Source organism: Balaenoptera ricei, chromosome 5, assembly GCF_028023285.1.
Source record: "Balaenoptera ricei isolate mBalRic1 chromosome 5, mBalRic1.hap2, whole genome shotgun sequence".
Taxonomy (NCBI): Eukaryota; Metazoa; Chordata; class Mammalia; order Artiodactyla; family Balaenopteridae; genus Balaenoptera; species Balaenoptera ricei.
The window spans coordinates 78,873,510-78,896,404 of record NC_082643.1 but is presented as its reverse complement, the minus strand read 5'-3'; the positions used below and the strand labels follow the sequence as shown (position 1 = coordinate 78,896,404).

Here is a 22,895-nt window from a genome sequence, read left to right as displayed (position 1 = left end):
TACAAAGAATATGTACTTGTCTCGACGTAAAGAAGGAAGAGGAAAGGGCAAAATAGGAAAAGTTTCAAGTATTGAGGAAAACATCTGAGTACTGTTTTATATTTGCATGCTGATTTGAAAGAGGAGGGCTGAAGTCAGAAGTTTCTGAGTATGGAAAGCAGAACCTTACCCTTAGCTCCTGTCTGACTCTCAGCCCCTGATTGTCCCAACCTTACCAAGCTGCTCCAAGCAAAATGTAATAAGGCCTCATATATGTCTGTACAATAAGTGCCTTTCCACCCACCTGCCTGAGAACATAGGCAGAACTGCTCTTTGCTATCTCTTGGCCTTACTCCTGACCCTTTCTGCAGATAAGTTTTGGATGGGTGGGTGGATGGATGAGTAGTTGGATGGATAGATGAGTGGAAGGAGGGATAGATGGATATAGCTCAACAAACCTGAATACATAGCTTAGACAGAACCCCTATTTATCAGAACAAAACTTGCCTCTACTGACATCACTAGATCTTTTAACATGTAAGATTCTTAACTTGGAGTTATTCTTTGCTAATAGCATTTTAATCACTTCATAAAAGTCATATATACTTATTGTTAAAAAAAATCAGGCAAAATGCACCATTGTTAGGTAGATTGTTTTCAGTTTTTGTCATCATCTATAATGTTATGACAAACATTGCTTTGTTAAATATTTATATCTATCTTGCATTATTTTCTTGGGGTAAAGTCCTAGGCGTGGAATGGCTGGAATAAACATTGGGGTAAAGTTTTGATGTAAGTCTTAAAAAACATATTCTACAGGATCTTTATTTTGAGGCATCTCATAAAAACATAATCAAGATATGAAGAGACATCTGAGTTTGAATTTCTTCATCTATAAAATGGGAATAATAATGGACCCTAATAAGGTCATTATGCAGATTAAATGTGATTATGCATATAAAAGTATTTAACATAGTACCTCAGTGAATGTTCATTATTATTTTCAAATGAGCAATGCTGGAGAAAAGTCCCTTGGCAAGAGTTTTATACCCCCTGTGGAGCTCAAGCCTGGTATTTTCCTCCATACGCTTTTGCTTTGGAAAAGAGGTAGGGTGAGAATTAGATTAAACTGTGATTGTGAATCATGGAAGAATACTGAGGAAAACATTTCTACAGAGCATCTTCAAACTTGAGCGCCCTTCTTTTAAAGGGAATACTGTATTAATATCAATAAATGTATTAATGGTACAATTATTTTTCTTTATTAAAAATCCCCAAATCTCTTTTTTTCTTCTTTCAGATTAACTACTGCAATGTGTAAGGAAGTGGCCTCCTTATCAGAGAAGTTTACAAATTCTTTAACCACTGTTGGGGTAAGATTATGATACTGATTCTTTTTTCACCTTTTTGAGGGGGAGGCCTACAACGGGCTGTGATATGAAGTGGAGGACATAGTACCTTCTTTGAAAGCTCCACAAAGCAGAAGCTCTGCCGGGACGTTTGCTAAAATGAGGCCTGAGCATCTTCTCTAGCTATAGGCAGCTTAAGGCTCTCATCTGGCTGAGTTCTAGCCCTGATGTGACCATATCAGACATACAAGGTATTGGGTGGATTTTCAAACCTCTCTGGGCCTCACTTCCTTTATTTGTTCACTAAGGTTCCTTCTATTATTTAACATCTGTGATATATAATTCCACAGTCTCTAGTAAAATAACTCATTTTTAATATTCACATTAACTGTTGCCCTGAAAGCCTATTTTATAAGCCACACAAGACAAAAATGTCTGTGCTTTATTGTTACACTTCAACTTTGACCAAAAGAAAAAAATTTTACCAATCAATCTGTAGAAGTGTTTCTATTCTCAAGGCAACAATTTTGAAAGGTTCGGCATTCATTTGGAGCTATGGCTTCTGGTTATTTTCTTTAGAAATCAGTCATGTTATGTAACTCAGCCTAATGGGATTGGAGAAGATAGTGGCAATTATTCCTTTTCAACCTTTCTACTTTTCCTTTTACGGCCCTGGATGCAAAGGCAGATGATTCTTTACATGAGAAACAGCAAGTTTCACTTCCTGTTTTAGCTGGGGTGTTTGGGTTACAAATGTATTAGTTTCCTAGGGCTGCCTTGACCAGTACCACACACTGGGTGACTTCAACAACAGAAATGTATCGTCTCACCATTCTGGAGGCTAGAAGTCTGAAAGTAGGGTATTGGTAGAGCCATGCTTCTTCTGAAGCCTCTAGGGAAGGACCCTTCTCTGCCTCTTCCAGCTTCCCAGGCATTCTTTAGCTTGCAGCAGTGTAACCCCAATTTCTTTCTCTATCTTCACATCATCTTCCCTCTGTGTGTGTCTGTGTCCACGTTTCCCTCTTCTTATAAGGACAGTAGTCATATTGGATTAAGGTATGACCAGTACAACCTCATCTTATCTAATTGAATCTGCAACACCCTATATCCAAATAAGGTCACAGTCTGATATGCTGGAGGTGGACTTCAACATATCTCTTCCTAACACAAAGTAACAGAAACAAGCACTAAATAATTTAGACAGAAAGGGGAGTTTATTAAAGGTAGTGGAGGTATATGGGTGGGGGACCCATCACCGGAGCTCATGTACCTTCTCTCTAAAGTGTTGCTATTACTGTGACTCAATTACAGCAGTTCCTAGTTCTCTCCATTCAAATTCCAGGATCCTGGGTGAGAAGGTTTGAAAGGCTCAGATATGCATCTTGGTGTCTCCAGTAGTGATGAGGACAGGGTCGTATCATGTAGACCTACTTTGCTGCTGGGGTGCACGTCTTCCCACCCCCACCCCAGGCAAAGAGCAGTTCTCAAAAAAAGCAAAAATGATTGTGGACTGGGCTATCAGGTGTTGTGCACCTCTCAGACTTCTGTAAGTGGCTTAGTTGATAAAGGATGAGTTACATACCAACTATTCATGCTGCTGTCAAAGAATATGGTTTGCTTCCCCTATTTTGTAAAACACCAGCTTTTATATTTGTCTAATTTCAGGCCTTCAGCAATAGAGCTTCACTGTAAACAGGCAGAGTGAAGGGGGAGGGTAGAAGCTCATTGATAGGATAGGCTTGATAAAATACATTTATGTGATTGGCATCCTCTACGTTAACTGATGCCCATGGACTTTGGTGTAACTGCTAGATTTACAGAGAGGTGTGAGCTCTTAATCAGGATGGAATGACCTTGGCGACTCAGCTTCCCAAGGCTCTACTGTACCCTCTTCTCACTCTTTCCAGTTTACTACCTGAGAAACTGAGTCTCAGAAGGGTGAACGATTCACCCAGTTAACTCAACTCCTAGTTGGCTGCCCATCAGACACAGCAGACAGATAGCTAACTGTTTGGTTCTCTACGGTTGCCTAGTGATGAGGATGTATATGTCTGTGTCTATGTGTGTTATATGTTTTATATGATTCATGTTAAACATTAATTAATTTACATCAGTGGGTAAGATTCATGGTATTGCTTTCCATTCCCTTTAATGTATTGTATTCCAGCACAGTGCTTCTCAAACCTTAATGTGCAAGCAAATAACCTAGAGAGCTTATGAAATGCAGATTTTGATTCAGTGGGTCTAGGATGAGGACTGAGATTCTGCATTTCTAACAAACTCCCAAGTGGTAACAGTGCTCCGAATTCATATCCTACATTTTGAGTAGCAAAGCTCTAGCAGATAAGTGTGTACTTGAATCAATACACACACATAAAATACACGCACACACACACACACACACACACGTGTCCAAATGTTTGTATGAACAAAATCAGGAACACACAGATTATCGTTTGGAGAAAGAAAAAGCCAAATCTAAATGGAGTTTACTGAAATACCATCTCACGACAACAGTACCTCTCATCTTGTGCTGTGATGAATCATTCACGTCAAGTCATTGTTTCTGTTCTCTAAAAGAGCCATTATTCATAACTTGAAGCTAATGAGTGTATATTGCTCTCCAGACTCTATTTAAATTGCTTGCACATCTCATTGATTCTGAAAACCAATGCCATTTTATTGCCCTCATTTTGGTTATATTTTAGAAGCTTATTGATAATCAAATAAACATGAGAGCAAACCATAATGGATTTTCTGGTTACTTACTAAAATGACTGGATTTTTAAAGAGTTTTTTCCCAAGACTCCATTCTGGTTTCCCCAGTAAGACATTACTTAGCCCTTGGTAGAGTAATGTCAGTGAAAGTGGGCTGCTCTGGGAAGAAATAGTTCATTTATATACTTTTGTTTGCCATAAGGTCTTTCAAGTACAGTGAGGGAAAGCAGCCTATTAAGACTGCCCTCTTCTTTCTAGTCCCTGTAATTAGTTATTGTCTAAGAGTGGATTGAACATTTTAGATAGAGAAGACTGGACATAATAATAACGGCGACATGAACACTAACTCCCACTTTTTGAACATCTACTTAATATCAGGTTCTGTATTCTGCGCTTTCCACGTTTTGCAAACTGGGGCATGCTGACCTGTTTGCAAGTTATATTTAAGAGTGTTTTAACTTTACTGCCAACCTTGAAGACACACCCTATAACCAAGTACCCGTGTTTGCATTTAAAAGAAAAAAGACTACAGACCAGGGCTGGAACTAGGGTAAGCAAGTAAAGGTACTTAACATGTCTACCAAATTTAAGGGGACTCCCCCCCTACAAATAGAGACAAAGAAACAACCTCAGTCATCTTGATAGATATTTTAATGCAGTATTTTAAAAATCAAAATTAACACCAAAAAATCATGATGAACAAAATATCAAAAATTTAAATAAAGACTGAATCCGACCCAGTACAACTCAGCCTCACTCATCTCTCCCTAATCCTAGACCTGCTACGAGCTTTAAATACTTTAAAAGGTCTGAGTGTAAATTTCTAGCTACATGACCTTAAGCAAGTTACTCAACCTTCCTGATTCCTATTTTCTCATCTTTATTTTTAAAAATTTTTTTATTAAGATTTTTTTTTGATGTGGACCATTTTTAAAGTCTTTATTGAATTTGTTACAATATTGCTTCTGTTTTATGTTTTGGTTCCTTGGCCGCAAGGCATGTGGGATCTTAGCTCACCAACCAGGGATTGAACACGCACCCCTTGCACTGGCAGGCGAAGTCTTAACCACTGGACCGCCAGGGACGTCCCCTATTTTCTCATCTTTAAATCGGGGTTATCATGGTACCTACCTACCTCCTAAGATTTCTGTCGAAATTAAATGATCGTGTAGGGGAAGCACCAAATATGAAGCCTTGTCTGTAGTAAGCATTCCACTTCTCCCCTTCTTCTCTAAGAGATTCCTCAACAAAGCCAGCGTCTTACATTTTCTGGGACAAGCCTTGGAGTACAGCACCTAATCTGTCAATTTTATCCTTTTGATTCCACAGAGCAACAAGAAGGCTGAGGTCCTTAACCCCATGATCAATAGTGTATTGTTAGAGGTAAGTGGCCTCCTGGAGAGAAAGTGCTTCTGAATCAAAGCAAATGTTAGAGCTACATTTTTTTTTTTTGTATTTTTCCCAGGCAGCAAGTGTTACTGCAATTCTAAATTTTATCGTCTAAAGTCTTTTTTGAGTACATGTGTGCAGTTAAACCAGCTGTAAACCCTCGGGTGAAGCAGCAATACCTCATTTTCAAGAATTCTGATTATAAAGAGAAACGCTAAGCTCGCATGTTATTTCTGTCGCTGTTTCCCCCGACAGAAGCACATTTCTGCTGCCAAGTTTGACACCAGATTTAACACTGTGATAATTGGCTGCAATGAGGGATTCTTGCTCAGTGGTGATTTTCATAAAAATGGGCACTTCCCTCCATTTACATAACCTTGAGTTTAGCTGGGTCGAAGCTGCAGACTGGCAAAAATGACAAGTAGAATGTTTAGCATCTGCCCGTTCAGTGACCAGAGGCAAGACCCTCTGTGACCACTCACTCCGTGGCCTGCCCACCCACCAGGACATTGTAACATGAACATGCAGCTGCCCCATACAGCTGTGGCTTTGCCAGAAGTAACGATGTAAAACCGAAGAAAAGAAGCCCAGGAGGCCTCATTCTTGACTCAGAGGCACTGTGTTCCATCTGTGGTTAGTGGAGGAAAACCTTCTATTAGGGACCAGCTCTAAGGAACTGGCACATCTGTAGCCCCAGGGCACCCCACTGAAGCCGCAAGGTGTTGACAAGTTGAGTTTGAACACGGGCAATGCATATACAGTAGTTTCTTGCTGTCTGAAGTACCTGTCAAATGCAAAATTTGGAAATTACAAAAGTCAGGGAGGGCCACCTATGTATTTATAGCAATGCGTTTAGGAATTGGGTCTTATCGTTAAGGGAAACTACCAAGGTACAAGAATAACAATGTGGTGACAACAAATGTTATTGTTTAAGACACAGCCACAGAGGGGGATGGAGTTGACAAGAAGAGACAAGGAACCACAGAGGCAGGTTCTGGAGGACACAGCTAAGAGGAAACCCAGGCAGTCAGAGGCAGAATAGAAACATCCAAAGAAATGTGTTTACATCTGCTTTAAGCACCAACATTAAAAGAAAAATATTCTAAAATAGTGTGGGGTATGAGGAGAAGGAACATTATCAAATGGGAGGAGTTGTCAAGCTGGAACTCTGACAATAACCCTCCAACCACCATTTTCTCCCTTCATAGGGCTGCAATAGCACCACATACATACAGGATGCCTTCCAGCTGCTGCTGCCTGTCTTGCAGGTTTCACACATCCAGACCAGTCCTTCCAAAGCACAGCCATGAGCTGGCCAGACTCCATCTAGTTAAAGGAAACAGCAGGCCCTGTTGCTCTGATATATACCATTTCATGGAATGTTTTCGACGCATCTGACCACAGATGCCTGTTTGGAGACACTACAAGCAATTTTGCACAGACAGATTGAGAATGCAAGTTCAAAGACAGTATCATTTCTCTTAATGTATACGGTTGTTTTTACAAGTAATTATGTTTCCTTTATGTTAATTTAAATTTACACGGCTTTGTATTGATAATTTCCTTTATCTGGAGTTCACTCAAAATATTCATTTCTATTTTCCTGGTCAAGCATCTTATATTTGGAAATTCATGGGCAGACCCTAGACTTTAAATTTCCACTTTTAAATTTCCCATTCTTATAGTATGACTTAAAATCAATTCTTATCCTAAACTTAGTTTTGTTATATTAATGCCACTGTCAGAGATAACACTACTCATAGATATTACCTATTATGGTGAAAGAGGAACATAAGTATCTGTTTATAGTCATGTATTCTCAAAACAAGCATTTATTGAGCTCCTACTGTGTGCTCACAATAGAGGAACATGATCTCACCCCAGTAGAGACAGATATGCTGAGAGAGGATTTATAATAATTCTTAAAATGCTTTAAAATACTATTAACTTTTCTAAACCTTAAAAAATTTGAAGAACAAGGTAAATTAGTGGTTTTTTAAATGTTCTACCCTTCAACTGATTGTACTTTTTTATCCCAAACTTTACATATGGGATGAAAATACGTATGAAAAGGGATACTAAAGAATATTTTGTTTAAAATTGAATTCTTATGACCATAAGTACATAATAGCACAATCATAAAGCTTGTAAGTACTCAGATAGAAAATTAAGGGAATTACAACAGAGTAGACCCCCAGAACTGCATTTTTAAATCTACTACAGTTGAGTCAAGCTGTTCCATGAATACACAGATCACACTCGCCAATGGTAAATGTAATGATTGCTTCTAAAGACAGAAAATGCTGACGTGTGGATGACTAAATGGTCACAATCCAGGAGGCCTGCACAGAAGACCCTGCGACCAGGAGAGGCCTTGTCAATGGGCATTTCCCCCCCCCCGAGCCCCAGATGGTCACTCTGGGTGGGGGTCCTGTACAATGTTCCTATCTGGGAGGCCCACTGACATCCCTCCAGGTACTGTCACAAGGTGTCTTGCACAGTGGCTCTCTCCAGGCCAAATGAAGCCTATACTTTTGCCAGGGTGAAAAAATCCCTCATTCACTTTTGGTTTTATTCCCCTGATAGAGTTCCATACAGGCAAAGTAGGGATATTTTCGTATCATCCTACTTCTTAGCATTTTATTTTCCAATATCCTGCATTTCATTTGTGTATCTCCTGAAACAACGAAATGGAAAATATAAGAATTTATAATCTGGAAAAAAAATTCTCTGAGGAATCAATTAAAGCTGGGTTTTCCTACTTGCTTTTTTTTTTGGCTGCGTTGGGTCTTTGTTGCTGCACGCGGGCTTTCTCTAGTTGCGGCGAGCGGGGGCTACTCTTCATTATGGTTCGCGGGCTTCTCATTGCGGTGGCTTCTCTTGTTGCGGAGCATGAGTTCTAGGCACGCAGGCTTCAGTAGTTGTGGCACGCGGGCTCGGTAGTTGTGGCTTGCGGGCCCTAGAGTATGCGGGCTTCAGTAGTTGTGGCACACGGGCTTAGTTGCTCTGCAGCATGTGGGATCTTCCCAGACCAGGGATCGAATCCGTGTCCCCTGCATTGGCAGGCAGATTCTTAACCACTGAGCCACCAGGGAAGTAGGGAAGTCCCCCTACTTGCTTTTTGATGAGAACAATTAATTGATGAAAGTGTTCCATTTGCCTCGTCATAAATTTTAGACTTTTTGTGTATAGAGCAGAAGAAAGGGTTTAGATTTACAATTTCTTCACATCAGATGTTTTAGCATCAGATGGATTTATAGACATTAACTGGAAATGTAAAAGAAACCAATAGTTTCAAAGGGGCTAGATTTCCAAAATTAGACTTTAAGCCTAACTGCACCCATTTAGTGCATAGCAAAATTTTTAATCATAAAATGAAATAGAAATCTGAAAAAGAACAAGAGAGATAATTATTTGTTTAAAAGTGGTTGACATTATTTACATTACATTTATATATCTTTTAATGATAGAATGTCGAGGGTTGCCAAATGGAAACGTAGGCTGAGAGATGATTCCTGGGGCCTAGCTCCATGGTCTGTGAATTACATTATTTAAGAGAGAATCATCACTTAAAATATATCCACTCTCCAGGATTGCTCTCTTTCAATACTGTTTTTCACCATCACTTTTATTTTTTTTTTATTTTTGGCTGCGTTGGGTCTTCGTTGCGGTGTCCGGGCTTCTCATTGCAACGGCCTCTTTTCCTGCGGAGCACGGGCTCCAGGCGCATGGGCTTCAGTAGTTGTGGCACACGGGCTCAGCAGCTGTGGCACATGAGTTCTAGAGCGCAGGCTCAGTAGTTGTTGTGCACGGACCTAGCTTCTCCGCGGCATGTGGGATCCTCCCGGGCCAGGGCTTGAATCCATGTCCCCTGCACTGGCAGGCGGAGTCTTAACCACTGCACCACGAGGGAAGCCCCCACCATCACTTTTAAATAACTGCTTCTTTGCTTTGCTTTAAAAGCTAGCAAAGCACAGGATCCAGATCTGGGCACATGTCAATCCGTTACTGAATGAATGATTTAGCAGGCTTACTTTGGAAGTTTTGTATTCCTTCAATAATCCTTTACATAAATTGGGTTCATTTCACTCTATGCAATTCCTCTGAACATGCATGCCAGTTTTTTATTTTTTCCTTACATCAAGTGCAAAAGAAGTTCTAGTCTAAACAATGAATGTAGTCCTGTGCCTGTGCCTGTGCCTTATTAAATAAAAAGCATCAAAAGCATATTTCAAATTCAAAGCAAAATGCATCCAAGAAAAATTGCTTTGGGGTATTGATACATACAGCTCTGAAGGGCAAAATCCCAAATCTTAAAGCAAAGGCCTAAGCTTAAATATTCTATCCCACTGAGGACAGAAGCCTCTCTTTTCTCTGGGTCTCACACTGGGCTGTACATCAAGCCCATGGTTAAATGAGCAGTGTGGCTCACTGGGGCAGTGCCAGGAATGAGCTGCTTCAGCTGCACCCACTAAGGAACCATGGACCTCAGCTGCAGAACTCAAAGGCAAAGAAGCACCAGCCTTGGGAAGGCAAAGGAAAGTGCGAATTACATGGTAGAAGTCCCAACCGAGAAATGAGAGTGTCTCCAGTGCTTTGTAGAAGTCAGCTGCCCCGAGGTGCTTGCATATCTGGGAAATTACCTTCTGCACAGGCCAGCCAGGCTGCACTTAAGCTAGAAACAAAAGCAGGCTGACTCCAGTCACAGCCATCTCAGAGGTCCAGGATATAACGTCTTACGAAGTAATTCAGCAAAAATGTGAAATAAGCATATTTCTCTTCTTTCCTAAAAAAAAAAATGTATGTATGTATGCTGAACAGATGGGGTGGATCATAACACATGACTTCAATCCGTATTTAATTTTATAAAAGCAGTTATTCTTCAAGGTCAAGGTAAATTTTGTAATGTTAAAAATTACCCTTTGGTCTTCCTCTTAAGCGTGCCCTACATTCTGATATTCAGATCCAGGCTTCAACTTAGTTTCTTAAATTATTGTGTTTGTAAAGGCACATCAGAAGAGATCATAATGAAAATTCAGTTCAGAACTGCAATTTTGCCTTGATTTTGTAGTTGATTAGAATTCAAAAATCCATAGGAGTGGATTCAGACCAGCCATTCTTCACATTAAAGAAAAAAATCATGGGGTTAACCATTTGTTGTATTTTTCTAGATATCTCATAACTTATTCAGGTTTGTGTTCATTTTCTGTATATTTACCTATAAATAGATGCTCCACTACAATATCTGCTATTAAACAAATCTAAGTTCTTTGTGTGTGTGTGCATGCTTAGATCCTGAAAATAATCTGAGTTACTCTATCGTTTGGGCATTTTACCTTTAGCAATGATTAACTTATTACAACCGAACAGTAAGAAATCAATGGTGTTTCTGATATTTCTAGTGTCTCTTGTCAACATAGACTGGGAATAGAAGCTGATTATAGAGGGTAAGAATTTTGTGTTGGAATTGAAGCTACATTTACCTTTGTCTGAATCAGAGAATATTTTTCTCTGCATGAGCTGTCAGCCAAAAAGCAAAAGGATTATGTCTGCCTTTGGTCACTGCTGACTCACTTGACAGGCCTGTCTCTTCTATTAGTCTCAAAGAAATTCCATACTGCAAAAGACTAATATGTACATTTCATATATGCCTTCCCTGAGAACAGAAGTTTAGGGTAATTCAGAAATGGTCTGTCTCCTTGCCCTGGGTTTCACCACTAGGTTTCTAGAGCTGCATTTGGAGGAAAAAGCAAGCATAGAAGCCAAGACCAGATGGATGAAACCTTGGCAAAAAAGCAAAGCTAATTCTCTGCCTTGAGTCCCTGCCATCTTTATCCTTTTTTTCTCTCAGGACTTTTTTGACAGTCATTAAGTGCCTCTCTTCCAGGATCAGCTTTTCACATCCTGCCTCTCTTTTTCCTCTTGTATCCTTTCTCTTTCTCTACATTTATACTCTCCTTTCCCCATTTACCTCACCAGAAAACAATCCAGACAAAACATTTCTATAATGATCATTATATGTATTTACTGTTTGCTGGGCACTGTGCTGAGTGTTTTATATGCATTATCCCATTTAATCTCCATAAGTACCCTATTGGGTAGATATTATTACAATTTCCACTGCCTAAATGAGAACATTTAGACCCAAGGAATTATGTAACTCATCCAATCTTACACAACTAGTAAAACAGAGCCAGGATTCAAATCCATGTCAGTTCGTCCTGACCAGCTAGCATTGTAAACTATTATGTAGAACTTCCCAACAAAAGAGAAAAGTAACATGTTATTTTTAGAGACATCTGAACACTTATGTGTTTAGTTCTCTTTATGCTGTGAGGTGGATTTGTAGCTGAAAGATTTGGTCGTCAGCTTTGGTTGTTTCCACACGACTGAGAACACACTGGGGCCAAAGAGACACAGAATGAAGCCGTGCGAGGTTATTGAGCCCCTGGATGGTTCTCACCGCAGGCCTCTTCACTGCTTCACAGACATTTACATCAAGCAGCTCCCTGGTCAACTTCAACACAGCAGCCTGTCTCACAGGTGCCTTTGATTGTCCTAGAATGGCTCCATTTCTTCCTCCCCCTCCCCCTCCCCCTTCACTGGTGCCAAGGAAGCCCATTTTCATATCACCACCCTTCCTGAAAATCCTTAACCCTCTACTATTTGCCTGAAGCTTGGGGTTGTTTTATGCTTCCCTTGCCTTGAAGATTACTGACTTTAGGCAGCCTCTCTGCTGAATCTTCAGTACCAGGTGCTGTGAGATACAGATAAGTGTCTTAAGGATGTACTCAGTAATGCCTGCTTGTCCCTGAACTTGGTGCTGTTCCCTGTTTAGCCCAAGAAATTATGGTGGTGGTAGTGATAGGGATGATGATGATGGTGGTGGTGGTGGTTGTGATGATGATGATAATGATGATGATTTTGGTGGTGGTAATAGAGATGATGACGGTGATGGTGATGATGTACTTATTCACTAAGTACTTACTATGTCCCAGATGCTTTATCTCCATGATCTCAATTTAATTCCCAATGTCAACCTTATGAGATAGCGACTATTATCATACTCATTTTACAGATGAAAAGCGAAGCACAGAGAGATTAAATAATCTGCCTGAGGTTATCCAACTGATAATCGGAAGAGATAGGATTTATATCCAGGCAGTGTATAAAATGCTAGTCAGAGCCCACAGACAAGCAGATACCTGGTCATAAAAAGGAAAAGTTGCTCATTTTCCCTTGGGTTGAGTTCTTTTCTTCCAGCTAATATCCGGGCTCTCCTCTCTCTATCCTGTGGCCTCAGGCAGAGACAAATTGCTCCACAAATCTCCCTGTCAGAAGGCTAACCACATTCCATAACCACAGAGAAAGTGGGTAGCCTGTGTGTCCCATTCTCCCTCATGTTATAAATCTCATGCCGAGTGGTCCATTTCTCACTGAAAACTGTGATTGCCTCTTAACACTTCTGCAAGAAAGCTCTTGTCTACTATCTTTGGGAAAAAATCCGCTGCTAGGAAATGTGATAAAGGATGAGAAACCAGTGATGCACTGCAGGGCAAAAAGACTGGTCATTTCTGTCAGAAAGAATTATTTGGTCCTAGAGGACATCTTAGTCAGGGATACATAGGATAATTTTCTTCCAGACAGCTTCACACATCCCTCCCTCACTTCTTTGAGGTCTTTATTCAAAAGCACACCTTCTTGGTGAGGTATCTCCAGGTCAAATTGCAACCCTCCCAATATTCCCTTTCCCTGCTTTGTTTTTTTCTCCTTAGGATATATCACTATCTACCATCCTTTACATCTTACTTGTCTATTATTTATCTCTTGCATTGGGATGTAATTTCCATAAGGCAGGGATTTTTTTTGTCTGTTAACATATTCCCTGCATGCAAACCAGTGTTTGGCTCATAGTAGGGGCTCAGTAATGATTTGTTGAATGAACAAATACATCAAAGTCTTAAGGGTGCAATCTGTAAACAGTGAATAAGAGAATGGAAACAGCCATATTATGGAGTAATTAATGATGGAGAATATCTGATCGAGTTAATGTTAACTATAGAAGTCCTTGTGTCCATTTTAATGGTATTTGGTGTTGTAACGTAAATGGGCATGATTTGGGGGCTTAGAAGTACATAAACATTTTTTCCATTAAAGTGAATGGAATTTACATTTTTTTACTTAGAAGAATTCACTCTGTAAGGGATTTTTCACGACTCTTCATCAGGCCGGGGTAGACTATAGTGAGAAATTAGAACCACCTTAATAAGTAACTATGGTATACCAATACCGTGAAATATTATGCAACAGTTAAAAAGAATAGAAAGCATGTGTCCTGATCTGTTTGAGCTGCTGTAATAAATATACCATAGACTAGGTGGCTTAAACAATAAACATTTATTTCTCCAGTTCTGGAGGCTGGGAAGTCTAAGATCTAGATGCTGGCAGATCCAGTGTCTGGTGAGACCCCACTTCTTGGTTTGCAGATGGCTGTCTTCTCATTGCATTCTTACACAGCAGAGAGCGAAGAGAGAGAGGAAGCAAGCTCTCTTATGTCTCTGCTTATAATCGCACTAATCTCATTCATGAGGGCTCCACACTTATGACCTAATTACTTCCTCAAGGCCCTGCCTCCAAATACCATCACATTGGGGATTAGGCTTCAACACATGAATTTGGGGAGGATACAGACATTCAGTCCATAGCAAGGTGGAAGAGATCTCTGTACTAATGGAGCTCTAAAATGTATCACTGAGTGAAAAAAGAAAGCTACAGTATGGTACTTCTAGTATATATATATTTTTTAAATGATTTTTTTTTAAATTTTTATTTATTTATTTATTTATTATTTATGGCTGTGTTGGGTCTTCTTTTCTGTGCAAGGGCTTTCTCTAGTTGTGGCAAGCAGGGGCCACTCTTCATCGCGGTGCGCGGGCCTCTCACTATCGCAGCCTCTCTTTTTGCAGAGCACAGGCTCCAGACACACAGGCTCAGCTATTGTGGCTCACGGGCCTAGTTGCTCCGCGGCATGTGGGATCTTCCCAGACCAGGGCTCGAACCTGTGTCCCCTGCATTGGCAGGCAGATTCTCAACCACTGCGCCACCAGGGAAGCCCACTTCTAGTATATTTTATCTCAAATAACATGTGCACACACAAAAATATAATACACACACACACACATATTCCTAGAAGAAGATCTGGAAAGATACACACAAAACTATTAACGATGCTTGTGATCAGGGATGGAAAAGGTTGCAATAGGGTGGGGAGAACATCAGAATTTGACATAGTAGTCAAAGGAAACTCCAGTGTTGTTCGTAATATTTAAATATTTTTATAATGAAAATATATTAATGGATGACTTATATAATGAAAATTTTAAAACCAAAACAAGAAGCAAAAGAACATAGCTTCTGATGAGGGAGACAAGAGGATAGGGCCCTGCCAGAGACTTAAAGTGTAAAATACACAGGTTATTTTTCAACAGAAGGGCCAGAAGTGTGAGTGAGAGCATCTAAATGATTTGGATTTCTTTGTCATCAATGTTCCTATAAAGTTCTAAGACAATTTTGAGGACTATACGAATCTCTCCTTCCTTTCCTCAAAAAAGCCCAAAACCAAGTATTCCAAATGCATAGTTTGTAAAGACTGTGATGATGTAAACAGAAAAATTTGTCATTTCTATCTCACTGGAAAAGGCCAACTTCTTTAGCTGGATAGTCTCTCTAATCTTCCTACTAAACCTGAACAATTCTACGTCTATGTAATGACTACAAAAGCAATTTCAGAAACATCTGGAGGGAAACACCACACAAATGAATGAGTCTGTGGTTCACAATTATTAGTTTGATGCCCAAATGCATATCATATTTGCAAGAGGCAGTTTACAATCTGCTCATCTTGACAAATGTAGCACAAGGGGATTTAAATCCCTGCATTTGCAATTTCTGTCTCTCCCTCTCCAAATTTATGGCGAAATTGTAGACATGAATAATGTGTCAGGGATGAGTGAACTGAGGTCTGTGCTCTGTTCCTATAGCTCCATTTCGCTCAAAGGAGAGTAATGAATGGAAAACAAAGAAAAGTCTCAGCAGATAATGAATTTGAGTCCTAATGACCTTCCTGAACTGTAAAATGGATTTTCTTGGCATTGCCCAAACCATTTGGTGCCTGTAGTGAGGTGTGAAAACATTTTGACCATTTGGGGCCATGACCATGCATTTTAAGTATTTCCTCGATGATTCATGAAGAGTCAGAACTACCTTTCCATGGAAAGGTGAAAATCATCCACCAGTGGTAATGGAAGACTTGTTTCCAACCTGCCCTGTCTATTGCCTTGACAGCAGTGTGACTGATTATTAGGAGTCTTGGACTATTCTGCAGCCCCCTGGGACCATAGTATGGCCATTTATATAAGATATGGTTATCACAATCCAATGCCTGGTATCGCACATCTCTTTCTTTTAAAACCAGTTGATCTCTGGCAAGGAATATAGAGTGAAGACTCACATTTACTCAAAGAAAGTCGTGTGCAGAATAACATGTTTGCTTACTGAACAGTAACAAGTCTGTCACTTGACTGGTCATCTCCATCTGGATTTGCTGCAAAGGCAGCAGTCGATCAGTCACTGCTAGGGCATCAATACCTAATGGGAATAATATACATCAATGGTCTGAAATTAGTTGGCATAAAAATGAAAGGCTCATTGACTTTTAAGAGCAGGAATACAGGCTTCCATGTATTGCATCCAAACAGCCCGTCCATTGTGGCCTGCTTGCTTCTTTGACATAGTCATATTTTTCTTCTTTCCAGAGCTAAAACTGAAACAAATCATGAGATAAAGTAAAAGAGGAAAACATCTATTGATTTTCATGCAGCTCTACCCTTCATTCATTCAATTATCCATTCATCCATATATTCATCCAGTCAGTACATAACATTTATTGCAACTGTTGTACCCTCTAGTAATTAAAATAGGGTTCAATTTGAAATTCAAACTGAAACCAACTTTGGATAAGTTCTCTTATCCAAAATTATATAAATCTGTTTGGGCAAAAAAATCCACTAGGTATATCCATGGTTTCCACAGCTACCCACCTATATGTTAATGACACCCAAATTTCTACCTGGAGCCCTGATAGCACTCCTGGATTCTAGCCATGGAGTCAGCTTCCTACCAGACACCTGTACGTTTGGGTGTCCTAGTAAATTTAATCTGAACATGTCTGAATTGAATTCATCACCTTTTCCCCTCCTTCTACATTCTCTGTCTTAGTTGCTTGTCTTAGATGCACAGTGTTACTTCTACCAGAAGCCTAGCTGTCACCCTAGGCTCTTGCTTTTCTTCACCCTCAACACCCAATCAGTTTCCAAATGCTATCAGTTACTTCTTTGTATATCTTCCTCAGTCTTGTTTCCCTTTCTTCTCATCATTCCTGTGAACTGGTGTAATAGATACTGAAGGGTAGCAGCATATGTCACTTCAGTATATAACTGTAGGAGTTCAGGACGTGCCATCCCCAAATATGCTGCTTTGGTATGTTGATTACTTTGAGTTGTAGGCACTTGAAAAACAGCAAATACAGGGAGAGGCTTCATTTGAACTCCCCTTATCTACCTGAAGATAGATCCTCCAAAAGGAAATCAGTTGTCATAGATTCCCACACTAGGAGTTTCATCAACCAGGGAAGATTGACTCAATACAGGAGAGGAGACTATGAGATGACGCCACCCCCAGACAGACTTTGTCACAAACTATCACACCTCCCACCTGTTCTTCTAAGGACCCATTCATATTTCCAAAAACTCATTTACTCTCCCCTAAGAGGCTGACATCTCCTGCCCCTTTCCCTATTTAGATGGCATTTGAGTCTGAATTCTAAGCCACCTCTTTGAGTTACTCATTCTTCCCTGGATATCACCCGTGTATACATGAGGTTACATGTTAGTAAATTTCTGATTGTTTTCCTCTTGTCAATCTGCCTTTTATTACAGGGGTCTCAGTTAAGAACTCAGAAGGGTAGGGGGAAAATCATTTTTCCTCTCCTGTGATACCAAGCTGGTGTCAGCGCAGGTCTTAGTCCCCCTCTAATCACCCACGATGGTAGTGTCAGCATAGACTCTCTAAGAGGGCAAACCTTCGTTGGCTGAACCCCAGCATTCGGGAAAATACCCAAACAAAGCCCTTCGTAATCTGGTCCCTGCCTATCTTTTCTGGCACCTTCATCAATTCCTCATCAACTCAAGGGTAAAGCCCACAGAGATCCTTGTGGGTTGCCCCTTGCACCATGCTCCCTCTCAGCTCTATGTAGTGGCAATTTAACTTATGCAGCTGCTACCATGCATTGATTGGAGCCCATCAGGGACCCGTATGAATTGAGGAATTCAACATTATCGCTAACATCATAGACCAAGGCATTCCTAAAATCAGCATCGCATCATTAGCACAAATTGTGCTTTAATGGAATTTATCTTAGACTGGATTTTTAAAAATCTGGCTATAATATAACCCCAAAAGAGGGATGAAATTTCCTCCAGTGTCTCAATCTTCTCTTACTGCAATGATTCAAAAACTGGTACTCAGGGATAATTGGGAAGGAAAAAAAAGAATTTTCCTGAGAAAAGTGTTAACCATTAATAAACCTTTTTTTTAAAAAACTATAGTGAATTCCCAAACCTTTCAGTTTATTATTGTGCATTGAAACTCTCCAAAAGGGGGACTGAAGGTGCAGCTTCTCTCCAGGTTGAACAGGGAAGCCTAGATCTGGAGCCCCAAATAACAGCCACCTCCAGTGGTGTTCCTCTGAATGCAATCTGGCTTCCCTCTCTTCCAATAACCTTGTGAGTAATAAATCATTCTTTCAGTTGTGCAGTAGCATTTAAGACCTGCCTGCTTAATCTTTAATTGGTTAAGCAGTTACACGCTCAAATTATAGAGTGTGAAGAATATCACAATAGATCACAGTATTGTTAGTTTTCCCCTGCAGAACCCTGACATTATCAACTTTAACAAAGCCCATCCCTCACCCACATTAATTACTGCAATGTCCTTGAAAGAGAATAGCATGGTTATTACTATTTCCAAGAGAGCATGCTTCTGTCTCCTGCATGACAGGAGCTCACACGTGTGTGTGTGTGTGTGTGTGTGTGTTAGACACATAGATCTTAATTTAGGCCCCCCTTTTCTGTACACAACTGCCCAAGTGTCTTCATATGTATTCTTTACACCCTGGCCAACTTCTCCTTTCAGTCTCAGATTGTGTCCCCTCCTCCAGGAAGTTTTCCTTCACTTCTTCCTCCTTCATTTAGGTTCCCCTTGTCTGGGCTCCCATAGCACTCCATTCATTAAGTCCACAAACACTTATTGGGTAATTTCTATATCAGATACCAGTATTCGTTACTGGCGCTCAGACACTAGCTTGTTGGGGGCACAGGTAGGCCAACCTGGGTCGCCAGGGAGGGGAGGCCTACATGCCCAGGGCTCATAAAACCAGTTCCCAAGGGAGGCAGGAAGCCTCCTACCTCCTCTTCCTCTCTCCTCCCTACTGCTCCTCCACCCTTACCCATCCCATGCAAACCAGCAGTTTCTCAGGAATACAGCCTGTGTGAATTCTGTCTCTGATGACATTTCTGTCAGTAAAACATGCCATTGAAAGAGATCCTTTTTGCTCACATTGATCTAATTATTCTGCTAAAAAAGCAACAACTACTACTGAATAATAAACTTTTCGTCTAGTATTAGTCTGTTATTTAGATAGCTGGAATAAAATAGACAATTTTTAAAGTACCGTTTTTTCTATTGAATTTTTCACTCTGAATAAAGAATAATGTAAGAAAAAGAAATCTCACTATGATGTAATCATTAAGCACTCTTTTTTTTTTTTAACATCTTTATTGGAGTATAATTGCCTTAAAATGTTGTGTTAGTTTCTGCTCTATAACAAAGTGAATCAACTATACATATACAAATATCCACATATCTCCTCCCTCTTGCGTCTCCTTCCCACCCTCCCTATCCCACCCCTCTAGGTGGTCACAAAGCACTGAGCTGATCTCCCTGTGCTATGCGGCTGCTTCCCACTAGCTATCTGTTTTACATTTCATAGTAGATATAAGTCCATGCCACTCTCTCACTTCATCCCAGCTTACCCATCCCCCTCCCCGTGTCCTCAAGTCCATTCTCTACATCTACATCTTTATTCCTGTCCTGCCCCTAGGTACTTCAGAACCTTTTTCTTTTTTGTTTTTTAGATTCCCTATATATGTGTTAGCATACGGTATTTGTTTTTCTCTTTCTGACTTAACTTCACTCTGTAGGACAGACTCTAGGTCCATCCACCTCACTACAAATAACTCAATTTCATTTCTTTTTATGGCTGAGTAATATTCCATTGTATATATGTACCACATCTTCTTTATCCACTCATCTGTCGTTGGACACTTCGGTTGCTTCCATGTCCTGGCTATTGTAAATAGAGCTGCAATGAACATTGTGGTACATGACACTTTTTGAATTATGGTTTTCTCTGGGTATATGCCCATTAGTGGGATTGCTGGGTCTATGGTAGTTCTATTTTTAGTTTTGTAAGGAACCTCCATACTGTTCTCCATAGTGGCTGTATCAACTTACATTCCCAACAAGAGTGCAAGAGGGTTCCCTTTTCTCCACACCCTCTCCAGCATTTACTGTTTGTAGATTTTTTGATGATGGCCATTCTGACTGGTGTGAGGTGATACCTCATTGTAGTTTTTTTTTTTTTTTTTTTAATTTATTTATTTATTTTTGACTGTGTTGGGTCTTCGTTTCTGTGTGAGGGCTTTCCCTGGTTGTGGCAAGTGGGGGCCACTCTTCATCGCGGTGCACGGGCCTCTCACTATCGCGGCCTCTCTTGGGAGCACACGCTCCAGACACGCAGGCTCAGCAGTTGTGGCTCACGGGCCTAGTTGCTCCGCGGCATGTGGGATCTTCCCAGACCAGGGCTCGAACCCGTGTCCCCTGCATTAGCAGGCAGATTCTCAACCACTGTGCCACCAGGGAAGCCCTCATTGTAGTTTTGATTTGCATTTCTCTACTGATTAGTGATGTTGAGCATTCTTTTGTGTGTTTCTTGGCAATCTGTATATCTTCTTTGGGGAAATGTCTATTTAGGTCTTCTGCCCATTTTTGGATTGGGTTGTTTGTTTTTTTGATATTGAGCTGCATGAGCTGCTTGTAAATGGTGGAGATTAATCCTTTGTCAGTTGCTTCATTTGCCAATATTTTCTCCCATTCTGAGGGTTGTCTTTTTGTCTTGTTTACGGTTTCCTTTGCTGTGCAAAAGCTTTTAAGTTTCATTAGGTCCCATTTGTTTATTTTTGTTTTTATTTCCATTTCTCTAGGAGGTGGGTCAAAAAGGATCTTGCTGTGATTTCTATCATAGAGTGGTCTGCCTATGTTTTCCTCTAAGAGTTTTATAGTGTCTGGCCTTATATTTAGGACTTTAATCCATTTTGAGTTTATTTTTGTGTATGGTGTTGGGGAATGTTCTAATTTCATTCTTTTACATGTAGCTGTCCAGTTTTCCCAGCACCACTTATTGAAGAAGCTGTCTTTTCTCCGTTGTATATTCTTGCTTCCTTTATCAAAAATAGGGTGACCATATGTGCGTGGGTTTATCTCTGGGCTTTCTATCCTGTTCCATTGATCTATATTTCTGTTTTTGTGCCAGTACCACACTGTCCTGATTACTGTAGCTTGGTAGTATAGTCTGAAGTCCAGGAGCCTGATTCTTCCAGCTCGGTTTTTCTTTCTCAAGATTGCTTTGGCTATTCAGGGTCTTTTGTGTTTCTATACAAATTGTGAAATTTTTTGTTCTAGTTCTGTGAAAAATGCCAGTGGTAGTTTGATAGGGATTGCATTGAATCTGTAGATTGCTTTGGGTAATATAGTCATTTTCACAATGTTGATTCTTCCACTCCAAGAACATGGTATATCTCTCCATCTGTTTGTATTGTTTTTAATTTCTTTCATCAGTGTCTTATAGTGTTCTGCATACAGGTCTTTTGTCTCCTTAGACTGGTTTATTCCTAAGGTATGTTATTCTTTTTGTTGCAATGGTAAATGGGAGTGTTTCCTTAATTTCTCTTTCATATTTTTCGTCATTATTGCATAGGAATGCAAGAGATTTCTGTGCATTAATTTTGTATCCTGCTACTTTACCAAATTCATTGATTAGCTCTAGTAGTTTTCTGGTAGCGTCCTTAGGATTCTCTATGTATAGTATCATGTCATCTGCAAACAGTGACACCTTTCCTTCTTCTTTTCCGATTTGGATTCCTTTTATTTTTGTTCTCTGATTGCTGTGGCTAAAACTTCCAAAACTATGTTGAATAATAGTGGTGAGAGTGGGCAACCTTGTCTTGTTCCTGATCTTAGTGGAAATGGTTTCAGTTTTTCACCATTGAGAATGATGTTGGCTGTGGATTTGTCATATATGGCCTTTATTATGTTGACGTAAGTTCCCTCTATACCTAATTTCTGGAGGGTTTTTATCATAAATGGTGTTGAATTTTGTCAAAAGCTTTTTCTGCATCTATTGAGATGATCATATGGTTTTTCTCCTTCAATTTGTTAATATGGTGTATCACATTGATTGATTTGCGTATATTGAAGAATCCTTGCATTCCTGGGATAAACCCTGCTTGATCATGGTGTATGATCCTTTTAATGTGTTGTTGGATTCTGTTTGCTAGTATTTTGTTGAGGATTTTTGCATCTATGTTCATCAGTGATATTGGCCTGTAGTTTTCTTTCTTTGTGACATCCTTGTCTGGTTTTGGTATCAGGGTTATGATGGCCTCGTAGAATGAGTTTGGGAGTATTCCTTCCTCTGCTATTTTTTGGAAGGTTTGAGAAGGATAGGTGTTAGCTCTTCTCTAAATGTTTGATAGAATTTGCCTGTGAAGCCATCTGGTCTGGGCTTTTGTTTGTTGGAAAATTTTTAATCAGTCTCAAATTCAGTGCTTGTGATTGGTCTGTTTATATTTTCTATTTCTTCCTGGTTCAGTCTCAGAAGGTTGTGCTTTTCTAAGAATTTGTCCATTTCTTCCAGGTTGTCCATTTTATTGGCATACACTTGCTTGTAGTAGTCTCTCATGATCCTTTGTGTTTCTGCAGTGTCAGTTGTTACTTCTCCTTTTTCATTTCTAATTCTATTGATTTGAGTCTTCTCCCTTTTATTCTTGATGAGTCTGCCTAATGGTTTATCAATTTTGTTTATCTTCTCAAAGAACCAGCTTTTAGTTTTATTGATCTTTGCTATTGTTTCCTTCATTTCTTTTTCATTTATTTCTGATCTGATGTTTATGATTTCTTTCCTTCTGCTGACTTTGGGGTTTTTTTGTTGTTCTTCTTCTTCTTTCTCTAATTGCTTTAGGTGTAATGTTAGGTTGTTTATTTGAGATGTTTCTTGTTTCTTGA

The 22,895-nt window shown here is 39.9% G+C and overlaps 1 protein-coding gene across 4 annotated transcripts in view; it reads left to right on the top strand.

Moving 5' to 3' along the window:
• Nucleotides 1–22,895, top strand: part of FAM114A1 (family with sequence similarity 114 member A1) — a 121,865-nt gene that overhangs the window by 52,249 nt on the left and 46,721 nt on the right. For 3 of the 4 annotated variants that reach the window (XM_059923184.1, XM_059923183.1, XM_059923186.1), the window contains 3 exons: nt 1,280–1,352; nt 5,376–5,429; nt 6,644–8,200. In XM_059923184.1, coding sequence (XP_059779167.1) covers nt 1,280–1,352; nt 5,376–5,429; nt 6,644–6,745 — 229 coding nt within the window. In that variant the 3' untranslated portion in view covers nt 6,746–8,200. Of the gene's footprint in view, nt 1–1,279; nt 1,353–5,375; nt 5,430–6,643; nt 8,201–22,895 lie in introns of those variants that run through there. The other variant, XM_059923185.1, reaches the window with a different exon arrangement.